Source organism: Papaver somniferum, chromosome 9 (genome assembly GCF_003573695.1).
Source record: "Papaver somniferum cultivar HN1 chromosome 9, ASM357369v1, whole genome shotgun sequence".
Classification (NCBI taxonomy): Eukaryota; Viridiplantae; Streptophyta; class Magnoliopsida; order Ranunculales; family Papaveraceae; genus Papaver; species Papaver somniferum.
The window spans coordinates 31,988,276-32,001,658 of record NC_039366.1 but is presented as its reverse complement, the minus strand read 5'-3'; the positions used below and the strand labels follow the sequence as shown (position 1 = coordinate 32,001,658).

General features: G+C 36.8%; 1 protein-coding gene across 1 annotated transcript; it reads right to left on the bottom strand.

Annotated features, from left to right (window-relative positions):
* On the bottom strand, positions 1-2,072 carry LOC113309024 (protein FLC EXPRESSOR-like). Its single transcript, XM_026557455.1, has 4 exons — positions 1,462-2,072; positions 1,174-1,358; positions 956-1,047; positions 1-516 (listed from the first exon to the last, which is right to left on the bottom strand). The coding sequence occupies exons 1-4, from the start codon at positions 2,016-2,018 to the stop codon at positions 424-426; spliced, it is 927 nt and encodes a 308-aa protein (XP_026413240.1). The 5' UTR covers positions 2,019-2,072; the 3' UTR covers positions 1-423.
* Between the last annotated feature and the right edge of the window lie 11,311 nt (positions 2,073-13,383).

Below are 13,383 nucleotides of genomic sequence, written 5' to 3'. Positions count from 1 at the left end.
AGCCAAAAAAGTAAAACCAACATTTTGCAAATCTTGAAGTGCAAAAGCACCAAGATCAGAGTCTCAGTTACAAATACAACGCTAATCTGCAGATTCAGGAACTGACTCGGATTGAGCCGTCCGTCCGATGGCTGAATCTATATGATAACATTATAAGTTGTAACATTTGAAACGTCCGTCCGATGGCTGAATCTATATGATAACATTATAAGTTATAACATTTGAAACACCCAGGAGGATAAGAAAAATCTATTTTCTGGGGCAACCCGGAAGAAAAATAATCTAAGTTCTCTCATATTGTGCAAGGCATGAATAAGAATCTTTAGGTTAAGAAACGTATTACATGTTGACTCCTGGTGTTTCAGTGTCTAACGTTGTTGTTGTTTTTTTTCTTTTTTGGTAAATGTCAATGTCTAACAGGATTCATCTATACACTTGACTCTGTTGTACGCCATATGGGGCATATGCAATTGCTTCTGATCCATACTGAAACCGAGCATCAAAATTGGGTTCCACCTGAAATGTATGATCAACTTTATTAATATTGCATATTATAACTGAACTTGGGTGTGGAGAGTTAGGATGGCAAGTATGGAACATGTCTGAAAGCAACTTCCACTAGGAAGGATTTGTTTGTTCCCAGAGATCAGACATTACTTCCTGAAAGTTAAAAGTTTGGAAATCTAAGGAGACATCACAAGTTGATAGGTGCGAAAACATTACTTCCTGAAAGTTAAAAGTTTACACATGTCTCCTCCTAAAAGGCTAACCTAAAATCCAGGCAGTAACTACAATTCTGCGAGCATAGTTAATAGAAGACCATTCATGTCATCAACACATTTGTCAAGCTTCTCCATACCATGTAAACAAAAATAAAAGTGGTTCATAATGATTCGCTCAGATGGAAACATTGTGAAACTATGAACTTGAGTTGATACATGAAAAAAGCACATACCATGTGATGCATGTTATAAGGATTCACATATGAATGTCCGACTCCCACATATCCCATCTGAGGATGTCCATAGCTTCCAGCATATACAGGACCTGAAATCATTCGAAGTATAATTTGCTCGCAACAGCTCAGATAAAAGTAAATGGATGCCACCCCACCTAAGTCTAGTGTGAACATCTCCAAAACAACAAAAGCCAACAACTTTTAGTATCAAATACCTGGGTTTGGAGCAACCATGACAGAAGCACTAGCTGTGTTTGCCGCTTGAGCTCTCTTCTCCGCGTCAGCAAGCTCGGAACGTAGTTTCTCAATTGCTCGAGTCAATTCATTCATGTTTTTCTCCAATACTTGCTTATGTTCAAGGTTTTCAGCATGCGCCTTTTTCTCAAACTCAATAGCAGCCCTACCCGATTTCCAACAAGACCAAATCCCTTAATCAGTTAATCAAAATACTCAAAATCCATAAATTTGTTCAAATGGGGGGCAATTGCCCCAGTAAAATGTACCTTCCCTTTTGAACCTCAATCCGCATGGCATCGATGTCAGACTCAATTGATTTAGCTTCTTCCCGTTCTTGACGAACCCTAACTAGATCACCATTAACTGTCTGCAACTTGGAAGTTAACTCCAATTTGTTGGCATTCAATTTATGTATATCAACCTTTGCTTGAGCTAACTCAGCACTGAATTTCCCTATTGTTAAAACCTCCGATTCTAATTTCAATGAATGTTGATGTAATTCTCTGATTTCAATGTCTCTATCTGCTTTCACCTGAGAAGCAACAGTAGAGATGTGACGGATTTCTTCATTGGATGCTGAAACTTCTTGTTTGAGTGCTACATGTGTTGCTGCTAATCGTTGATTGTCTAATAATAGGTTTTGCATTTCACGGTGTTGGTGGTGGAGTTGTTCTTCAATTAGGGCTTGATGGGGGTGGAAATCTGGTTGTTGGAGGTGGTGGTGGTGGTGGTGGTTCTCGATTGGATGGAGAGGGATTTGTGATGATCTTCCTCCTCCTCCTAATTGCATCTCTCTGAGATGAATTCTGTTTCTTCCTTCCATTTCTCTCTCAATCTCAATCTCTTCTTCCCCTCCTCTTCTCCTCTGTAAAACAAAAAGACTAAAAGAGGAAAATAGTGGCGCTCACTGTAATGGGCTTTTGGAGTGCCTATCAGGCCGGTTCCTATGGGTGGCTAACCCACAAAGATACGGGATCGAGTCTCCACCTAATGGTCGAGACTACACCGCTAGCGGTCTCTTTTCGATCGCCTGGTCTAGTTTACACCGCTAGCGATTTAATCTCGACGGTCCACGGTCGGTGCTCTACCGCCTATAAATATCCCTATTTCTTTCGGTTTTCATTCACAAAAAAAATTTCTTCCCTTCTCTAGAGAGCAGACCAGAGCGATTTTTAAAAAATGAGTAGTTCCCAAACAAATAGACAAAGGAAAAGAAACAGGAAAGAAAAAGGAAAATCTGTTGCAGATAGTGATATCGTATGGGTTCAGGATAAACAACACGAGTTCGCTAATGTTAGGCAACTAGTTGGATCTGGTGTAACATCTACGCATTTATGTAACCATCCCGAGCGAGTTTTGTTACCTAAATTAAGAGGTGGGTGGTCTGATATAACTAAAGTGTTTGGGTTACTCCCCGAAGCTGTTCAAGAATCCTTGAGAAGATATCCTTGACAGCGTTTATATTTCAGGAAAGGAAAAAACCAGAAGACTCAAATTGTGCGAGTTATTTGTGAATGTTGGTGTAACACTGAAAATACGTTCTTTTTTAAGGATTTCGAGTGTGGTAAGTTCTATTTTTTCCATTCAATAGTTTAATTTTTAGTTCAGAAACAAATTTTAATTTTTAGAGATTCAATTTTTTAGTTTGATACAAATTTTAGTTCCACATACAAACTTTAATTTTATGACCATGTTGTTTTTAGGGTTCACACCGTTAGATTTGTACATGTTGACTGGAATAAAAAGTGAGGATGAAATAGCATAATTTAACCAATTAAAGTGGATATCACAAGGAAGATGGAAACAATTACCCCCCTTGTACTCAAATGATACTGGAGGAAAGCCAAAATCCAGAGACTTACACTCATATGGATTAAGAGTGTCTGGGTTGAAGGCTTTTTTGAGCCGTTACCATGCAAAGGGGATAGACAGAGCTGAAGATTATCCCGAGCTTGAATGTATTTTTGTATTATGGATGCTAGGCCAAGTTTTTTTTCCCCAATGGTAGCTCAGTGTCATTAATTGGTTTTTTGGAATCTTTAGAAGATTTAAATAAAGCGCCAAATTATGATTGGGGTTCTGCAATTTTAGCTGAGCTATACATATGTCTCGGTGATTTCTCAACTAAGAAGATAGATAGCTTAAATGGATTTTGGGTCGTATTGGAGGTAAGAACTATTTATTAGTTTTATTATGATTTTTGATAGTGGGAGAGCAAAAACGGATTTGAGGAGAGCAAAAATCGTAATTGACTTGCTAACTAGGACTGAGTTAAGATATTTGTCTGAGTCGGACAAAATTACCCATAAACTTAATCCTCAATCCTCCATTAATAACAATAATAAACTTAATTTTTTCTTCTCGGATTTGCGTAGGAACTGATGTGTTTACAATGTGATTCTCTCTTTCAGCAGTATTATTTGATGTGTTAACAGTAGGATTCTCTCATTCAGCAATATGATTTGATGACTTTATATGTATTGATCTAACGATGCATCAGACATAGTTTGTAGATGATGAATTACCTTTTTTTTGGATAAACAATCGAGAGAGCTTTACTCAACCCAAAAACAGAAGAAGGGGATATGGATATTGTTTTCATATCTAACTAATTAAGATTTTTCTTCAAAATAAAGTTTAAAAGCTTCATTGATACCCACATGATAATTAGACGCCCTAACTATTGTTTTGGTTTTGAGATGCTTCTTCCTTCTCATCATTTTAATTTTGTCCAACTTGATTTGATTTATCATATCAACAGTTTTTGATTATTTTCAATACCCTTATTTAAATTGAATTCTTCTGGTACTTTGTTTATAGAAGATCCATTAAAATAGATTTGGTGCTAGTTACTAAAATCACCACAAATGAAAATCCAGTAAAAACCAAAAATCTTGCTTAATTGAACAAGATCACCATTGGATTGATTCTGTTTTATAATTATACTTAGACTTGTCGCATCAATGGAAGTTTAAGTTTTGGCAATCGGTAAGTGCTAGGACAAGGTTAAATTTGTCTGATTTATACAAATTTATTAAATCGGTTCAATTTACTGAGTCAACAACGATTTTTGTACTCCTCAGATCCGTTTTTACTCTCCCTCTAACAAAAATCTTTATTATTGAGTTGTCAAACCAGTGGTGAATGTACTAACCCGTCAATTTTTGTCAATGTTATTTTTCAGTATTGGTGGTATACTTACTTTAAGGTCGGCGAACCTGATATTCACGATAAACGATTAATTTTTCCAGTCGTGTAAAAGTACAAAGCTGATAATTGGATTGGTCAGATTAATGATGGTCAAAATGTTGTTGTTATGCAAAGGATGCAACAAGTGTGCAGAACTAGTGTCAACATTACGTCAGTACCGTATACAGTGATTGATGAGTTCCATGAACCAGCGGCACAAGCCATGCTTCAGTTAAGCCTTATAAGACTTGTGTTTTACAGTCCAGTTAGTGGTCAGGGTATTTGGTACTACGGAGAATGACATCTGTTTCAGCTACAAGGAAGAAAGGTAAAAGCAATCAATCCGTTTCCAACTTCAATAATTTCATATGATGATTGGATAAAGTTGATAAATAATGGACAACCTTGGGAAGAAGCTGATGATTTGATCCAAGAACCAGAAGATGACTATGATTACTACAGTTGGTTTCAAAAGTTACGCAAGCTAAATATTTTTGTTCATCCACAAAACTTAGGTAGTGTTGACTTTACAGCAATTGGCAATTTGCCACTATAGATCTTCCATCCCAACCCCCACCACCGACAGGCGAAGCATATACGTATCCTATCAGTCAAATGGGGTCGTCAAATATGACTCCATTATCTTGGGAAGTCCAGACTTTATCACCAAGTGGAGATGTTATTACAGTTCCACTTGCTAGTGAAAGTATGCAGCAGAACTATACATACGATGGTGTGGTGGCAACAAAAGAAGAGTATCAGAACGAGTTGAGAAATTTTGCGCTTTTTACCAATCAATTCTGTGATTTTCACTTGAGACAGATGCGGGCTTTGAGGGAGAGTATGAGTTATGAATTTCCTGATAGGGTCAAGTTCTCAAATGCCCGGTGAGAGCAATACAAGAAGTCGTGCAAGTGGAAGTCGTCATCACACTCAAACTATGATGGAAGAGACTATGGTGGAAGAGACTCAGCTACCACCAACAACAACAAACTTGGAGACGGATTTCCAGTCTCCTATTGGTTTAATGCCCCAAGGTCCTGTAATTACTCCTGGTGGTGGCATAAATATGGATGCATTTAGGCAATCCGTAATTTATACCCCAGCAAGTTCAGCATTTCACCGATTTCAAGCACCTCTAGTGGCTCTGATACCATTTCAAGGTTATGAATCACCTGATGCTACTCAACCACCATCTCAGAGTCCAAATAATGAGTTTTCACAAGATCAAACAGGCTTAGGGGATTATATATTTGGTAATCGTTAGTTTGATAGTGAAAAGACGAGGGTACCCAAATATACCACAATCTTTTATTTTGATCACAACCTATACAATACCCACTGTGTATAAACCTCTTGGAGCAACAATTACTCAAGGAATATTTCAACACAGTGTCCACTTGATATAGGTTTAGTCCGAACTGGCCTAACTCGTGAGTTAAATATCAAAGGCAATTAGAGAAAACCAATATACTTTGTGTGATTGTCTATGGATATGGAATCGAGACAATACAACAACAAAATGATCACTTGATAAAAGGTATGGTAATAACCAAAACCAATGGGATCAATATCAAGTGCCATGTTAACGTACAAAGTGCAATTTACTTTAATTATAATAAAACAATTATAATGCGGAAATTAAAAGTAAATGGCACAACAAGATTTTGTTAACGAGGAAACCGCAAATGCAGAAAAACCCCGGGACCTTGTTCAGAATTGAATACTCTCAAGATTAAGCCGCTATACAAAATCTAAACTAACTTCGTATAGTTGAGACCAAACAACTAAACCTATAGTTCACTTAGTTCTGTTTGTATCCATGCACCTCCAACTTGCAATAAGTCACGCACTTGGAACAATTCCTTTGGTTCGTATTCCAAACAGTAAAGGAACCACAAATCTGTTCGGTAACAACTCTTTTCAAACAAGTGATATGAGTTTGACAAAAATCTCTTCCGTTTATCCCAATAAACTCCTTTGTCAGTTCTTTAGATCAATCTCTTCAACAACTACCAAAGTAATTGTTAAAACTATGCAATCAATACTTTGAATCACAAAGAATCGTATTGATGTCGATCTACTCAACTAATCAATCAAATCTATCACAATAATAAACCGATTATAGTTGGATCCCTTTCCAGCCGAAACAAGTTTTGTGCACACTAAAGATTATGAAACCAAATATCTTCTTTGTCTTCAGATCTTCTTTGATCTTCAATAAACACCTGCACACAATCAACTTGAATCTCTTGTGATTAATCACACACAGAACAGAGTCTGTTAACGATGGATTATCACAAGACGCTATTAGATCTACAAACAGTTCTAAAGATCCCCGTCGACACTTCGATTTAGTTTGAGTGAATCTTATATCAGAAGAGAATATTCTCAAGCATAAACAAACTAGGTGCAATCAAAGTTCAATAACCGTTAGTCAATCAAATCAATCGAAAACTAATAATAAGCTGCAATTATCTAGTTTCCCACCAACGGTACTCGTAGAGCTTTCCAGTCCCAAAGAATTCTTTAAAACGATCGGTCATAAGAGATTTCGCCTAATTAGGGTATTTTCCTCTCCGAATAGACGGCTCCACCAGTAACAACACAACTAGGTGGTTTTACTGGCTCTGAGGATTAGTTTGCTTGAAATGCAAACTTCAGTATTTATAGACAAGGAAGTTTGGACACCAAGGAATTTCCAAAATCGAATATTCTCAAAGATATGCAATAAGGGCATAAATGGTTTTCATAATTCCTGGAAATGCTTTGTCTAAATATTGACCGAAATCTCGGTAGAAAATCTCCAACTAGTAAATGCACATTACTAATTTTTATTTTCTAAAGATATGCATTTTAATTGCTGGAAATTAAAAGCATAGAAAACTAAAAACCTTAATTAAAAGATTCTCAATTATTTCGATCCGGGATTCTCCTTTAGCTATTAAGGAATATCTTTAAACAATAAAAGATAAGAGTTACTGCACATGTTCAAAGTATGTCGACATCTTTACTTTGTAAACCCTTTTTCATATTCTCATAATCTTGGAACCGATTTGCCACACTTATAAACAAGTTTAGAACTGGTTCATCTGACTTCAAAGAACTAAGTGATTGATTATCCTATCAAATCACCATTAATGGGTTTCACGGTTCTACCTCAACATAAATTTTCGGATCTACCTCCAAGTGGGTATTAGGATCGGTTACACTAGTTACCATAAAATGGCTAACTAAGTACTAGGATTGGTTACCACTTATTATGGTAAAACTTGTGATCGGTTGACCAAGTTATAGGATCGGTCACACCAACTTACTAAAACTTGTTAAACCTCTTACAAGGATCGATTACACTCTTTCTTGTGATAGGTCACACCAATTTCAAGATATCGATCTTACCATCTCAGGTGATTACTTAAGATCGGTTTCACTAATAAAAGTCATACCAATACAAAAGTCGGGCCTTGTGAACAGTTTTACCAAGATACATAAACAAGTTATGAGCGGTTATACTAAACACTCATATTGGTAATTCAAAAGATTTGCAATGAATAACAATACCAATAAGCCTAGCGATTTCCCTGTCGATTCACAAAACAAGTTTATGAATTTACTTCCTTTAAACGAATGTAAAACATTGTTTCCTATGACGAAATATTCACCCGTACCCATACATAATCACAATAGCATTCATAAGATTATGTCGATGTCTTATATATGAAGTTCAAAATATAGACGTTAGACTTCATATTGTAATTCCTTAATACTATGTCTAACTAGAGTATAATATTCACAGCTTCGCAATTATGTTTTCTGAAAATACGAGGGTCTAACAACCACACCCAACAATTCGTTTGGAAATCTGAGAGGACTTAATCCAATATACTTTCTAGAGAATCAACTAGACAGTCAGACTCAATCTAGAGTAAAGTATATCAAAGAGTTTAATATCTCTAACTCTTAATTCAATCCGCAGTCAGCAAATAGAAATCTACGAGCCCGATTGAATAAGAGGAGTAACTTGAACGGTACCAAAGACCAATGTTCAAGTGTCAATCAATGTAAATCAACAACCCAAGGTTGGATATTCTAATTGATTGATCTTAACGCACAACCTGTGATATTTCAATTATATAACAAAATATAATGCGGAAAAAAATAACAAAGACACCAGAATTTTGTTAACGAGGAAACCGCAAATGCAGAAAAACCCTGAGACCTACTCCAGATTGAACACCACACTGTATTAAGCCGCTACAGACATTAGCCTACTACCAATTAACTTCGGACCGGACTGTAGTTGAACCCTAATCAATCTCACACTGATTCAAGGTACAATTGCGCTCCTTACGTCTCTGATCCCAGCAGGATACTACGCACTTGATTCCCTTAGTTGATCTCACCCACAGCCAAGAGTTGCTACGACTCAAAGTCGAAGACTTGATATACAAATATGTCTCACACAGAAAAATCTATAAGATTGAATAAATCTGTCTCCCACAGAAATACCCCAAGAGTTTTTGTTTCGTCTTTTGATAAATCAAGGTGAACATGAACCAATTGATAACCCGGACTTATATTCCCGAAGAATTGCCTAGAATTATCAATCACCTCACCATAAACTTAATCGACTAGCGAAACAAGTTATTGTGGAATCACAAACGATGAGACGAAGTGTTTGTGATTACTTTTATATCTTGCCTATCGGGGATATAAAATTTCGAGAAGATTATTTCAATTGTACTCAACAGGATAGAAACAACAAGATCTGAAAAAGCGGGGGTCTAACAACATCACCCAATATTTCGCTTAGCAATCTGTATGGACTAACTCCGAAATACTTTGCTAGAGAATCAACTAGATAGTCAGACTCAATCTAGATAAAAGTATCTCAAGGAGTTAATATCTCTCTCTTGATTTGATTTTTACTCAAGCTAAAAACAATAGCGAGTCTTTATCAAATACAAGGAATACTTGGACGGTACCAAAGACCAATGTCCAAGGATCAATCAATATCAATCAACAACCAAAGGTGATGATCACGAACGCACAACCTGTATTATTTCAATTATATAAAATATAATGCGGAAAAGAAATAACACAGACACCAGAATTTTTGTTAACGAGGAAACCGCAAATACAGAAACCCCCCGGGACCTGGTCCAGATTGAATACATACTGTATTAAGCCATTACAGACACTAGCCTACTAAAAACTAACTTCAGACTTGACTATAGTTGAACCCCAATTAGTCTCCCATCGATCCAAGGTACAGTTGTGCTCCTACGCCTCTGATCCCAGCAGGATACTGCGCACTTGATTCCCTTAGCTGGTCTCACCCACAACCAAGAGTTGCTGCAATCCAAAATCACAGACTTGATAATAAACAGATCTGTCTCACACAAAAGAGTCTATCAAAGGATAAATCTGTCTCCCACAGATAAACCCTAGGTTTTGTTCCGTCTTTTGATATAAAATCAAGGTGAACATGAACCAATTTATAATCCGGTCTTATATTACCGAAGAACAACCTAGATTAATCAATAACCTCTCTACAATCCTTCCTGACTACACAAGCGGATTGTCGAGGAATCACAAACAGTGAGACGAAGATGTTTGTGACTTATTTATCTTGCCTATCGTATAACTCTCACGATCTCAAGCCAATCAATCGAATGTACTCGTACGATAGAAGATGCAAGATCAGATCACACAACTACGATAAAAGTAGTATCAGTCTGGCTTCACAATCCCAATGAACTCTTTAAGTCGTTAACCTGATTTTAGAGAAGAAAATCAAAGGTTAATGGAGATCGACTCTAGCGGGGGCACTAGTAGCACACAGACGTGTGGGGATTAGTTTTGCACAATGCTAGAAGTATCCTTTATATAACCTTCAAATCAGGGTTTTGCCTTAGTTACAAAGCAATCCTTATTCACCGTTATATGAAAACCTGATTTAGATTCAAGCTAATATTGCTCAACCGTTAGATCGAAAACTTAGCTTGTCACACACACTTGGGTAGACATTTACTGGGTTCGTGAAAATCATTCCCAAACGTGTACGTGTATGTTGGTTCAACATAGTAACCCAAAAGGTTAATCATATGAGCATTTCATATTAACCTTGTTCTTCTTTACCATAACTAGTTCATTGACTCAAATGAACTAGTTAAAGAGTTGTTCAATTGCTATGAGATCTTATGTAACTACGCAAGACACAATTGAAACAAAGATGATTCGATTCGATTGAATCGTCTCATGAACATTGTATCTACGGTTTGCATAAAGAATTCCTTATTAATTTAATATTTCATGTTCAGAGCACATCTTTAGACCATAACCTCTTAAGTTCACAAACAAGTTCGCGGACTTAAGTTAATCGGTTGAGTTTTCCAAACTCAGCAGAAATTCTCAGAAAGAGAACTTCCACCAGTTCGCGGAATGGGTTCGCGGACTGGGTTCACGGACTTAGCACACAAACGAGTTTTAGAAAATCCAGCAGAAATTCTCGGTCGAGAACTTCCGACAGTTCGCGGACTGAGTCTGCGGACTGGGTTCGCGAACTTGGCAAGCCAATTCCAAAATCCTCCAGATTTCTCTTGATCAACAAGGTTCGAAAACTTCGGTTCAAGGAATACATGGTTATGTAATCTAAACTCTCATTTCAATCATTGAGACATTCTCAGAGGACGCTATGTAGCCGTTATTCACAGACCGATTCACGTCAGAGCAATTATCAAAGTGATTGAAACTTTTCATGACTTTCGTCACTAGGTGAAGATAAACTTGATCAAAGCGAAACGCTTTACCAACACACGATTTCGAGATAAAAGATAAGTTATGAATGCTCAGCTCGAAATGTCAAATGTGTATGATCTAGTCTATATAGCATACGACTTTTGTCTCATAAGAAGTAGGAGATAGAAGAGATAGACTTTTGAGGGATGGATAAGTTCAAGTCTCCACATACCTTTTTGTTGATGAAGTTCCACGGTTCCTTGTATAGATCTTCGTCGTTGTATGATGAATCGCTATGACTTCATCAACCTCGCATGCGTTGCTATCTCAAGCATGTTTATCAATGTTAGTGATCAAAACTATAAGTCTTGATTTGAGTTTGTTTAGTTTCCAAACTCAGCAGAAATTTTCGGTTCGAAAACTTTCGCCAGTATGCGTACGGGTACGCATACTTAACCTGTCTCCTTCACCAATTTTGAATACACACATATGCATACACTTGGCTCCCGGTTTATGGATTTATACACTAATGTGCGAACACACTATATATGCTTATATCCAAACATGGTTACATTCTCAACTCTTTATTTCAATCATTGAAACATTCTTCTATAATGACAACAGTCATTTTCACACACTATTAGCATCAAAGCAATTTTCAAGATATTGAAATAATCATTATCGAAACATTTCAAGCCTACATCAAATGATTGTATCACACAAACCATGTAAGATGTTACTCGGAAATTTTCTCATGATATAAGATGAACTTGGTCGAAGCGAAAGCTTACCAACACATATTTCGAGAAATATGTAAGCGAGATATACTCAACTCGAAATCTCAAATGTGTATAGAGAAAACTATATCTTAACACGAATTATGTCTCAATATATGAGATAGTAGAAATAGACTTTCCAAGTGACAGATGAGTTCAAGTCTCCACATACCTTTTGTCGAAGAAGTTCTACAAACTCCCCTTAGTAGTTCTTCGTCTTCAAATGATGAACTCTGTGAAATCTAAGCTCAACTACACTATCTATGTCCTAGTCCGAGACATCTATAAATAGGCTAGAAATCAAGACTTATAGTTTTGATCACTAACATTGACAAACATGCTTGAGATAGCAGCGCATGCGAGTTCGACCGAGCAGTGCTCTAACATTTTCAATATGCACGACTTGAAAGATACGTTAGGAATGAAACAGTTCAAGTCAAACATTACTAAACTCAAGAGGAAGGATGATGTCGTTGATGTAGCTCTTTACTTCTTCACATTCTTCAAGTCTTCACGTAATACTTATAAGTCTCATATCCTAGTAACTTTCTAGCTAACCTATACGAAGTTGACTCTAGCATATATAATCAAGCAACTCTTGAAATGAGTTTTGGTTCACTAAAATATGACAACCAAACTTGACATACCAACGCTTGGTGGGTTCAATCGAGTTATGCTCTAACAGATAGATTGTTAATCGTTAATATGAATCGTGGTTTGTTTAAATCGTTAATGTAATTGCACTTTTGTTTGATAAATAATAATCTTCATTTAAAGTTTTCTACATAAATTAAAATTGAGAACTTGGAATTGATAAGCTAGATTAAATTGAGGCAACACTTTTAAGATTTCATAACAATTTGCACATCGGAACTTCTCTCCGTTGTCACGGAGCCACTTTGCACAATATCTTTGATCAATCTCCAGCAGGGTTTCACCACTTCTCATGTTTCGAGCCTCTTCCCTTATCATACCAATATACTTGTTAACATTCTTGGAAATTATGGAGAACCGAGCACTCAACACCATCGAATTGCGATTGTTGAGGTTCGTTGTTTCTTCTTCAAATTTCATTAAAACGGGTCCCCAAAACGGAATTAGCCGTAATGCGCCATCAACGATTGGATGATTAGTGAAGAAAACATAATTCCTGCAGATGCATTCATCTTCAACGTGCTAAAATTGCGCTGATGTGCAACTCTCCAACTATTTTCTCTTCTTATTTCATTTTGCACACTAGATCGAAGTGCAACTCTTTGATTTTCGGTTGCATATTGCTCTTCTATGAATTGAGCCATAGACATGTTTTGAGTCATTGGAAAATCTAAGAAAATAGGAAGAAGGTGTGAGTTAAAATGGTAGAGGAATGTGGTATTTATAGGAGGAAAGATTTATGGCCGTTGGATCAGATTCTACTTAGCAGTGTAAACTAGACCGACCGGTCTTATAAGAGCCGCTAGCGGTGTAAATAACACCTAACGG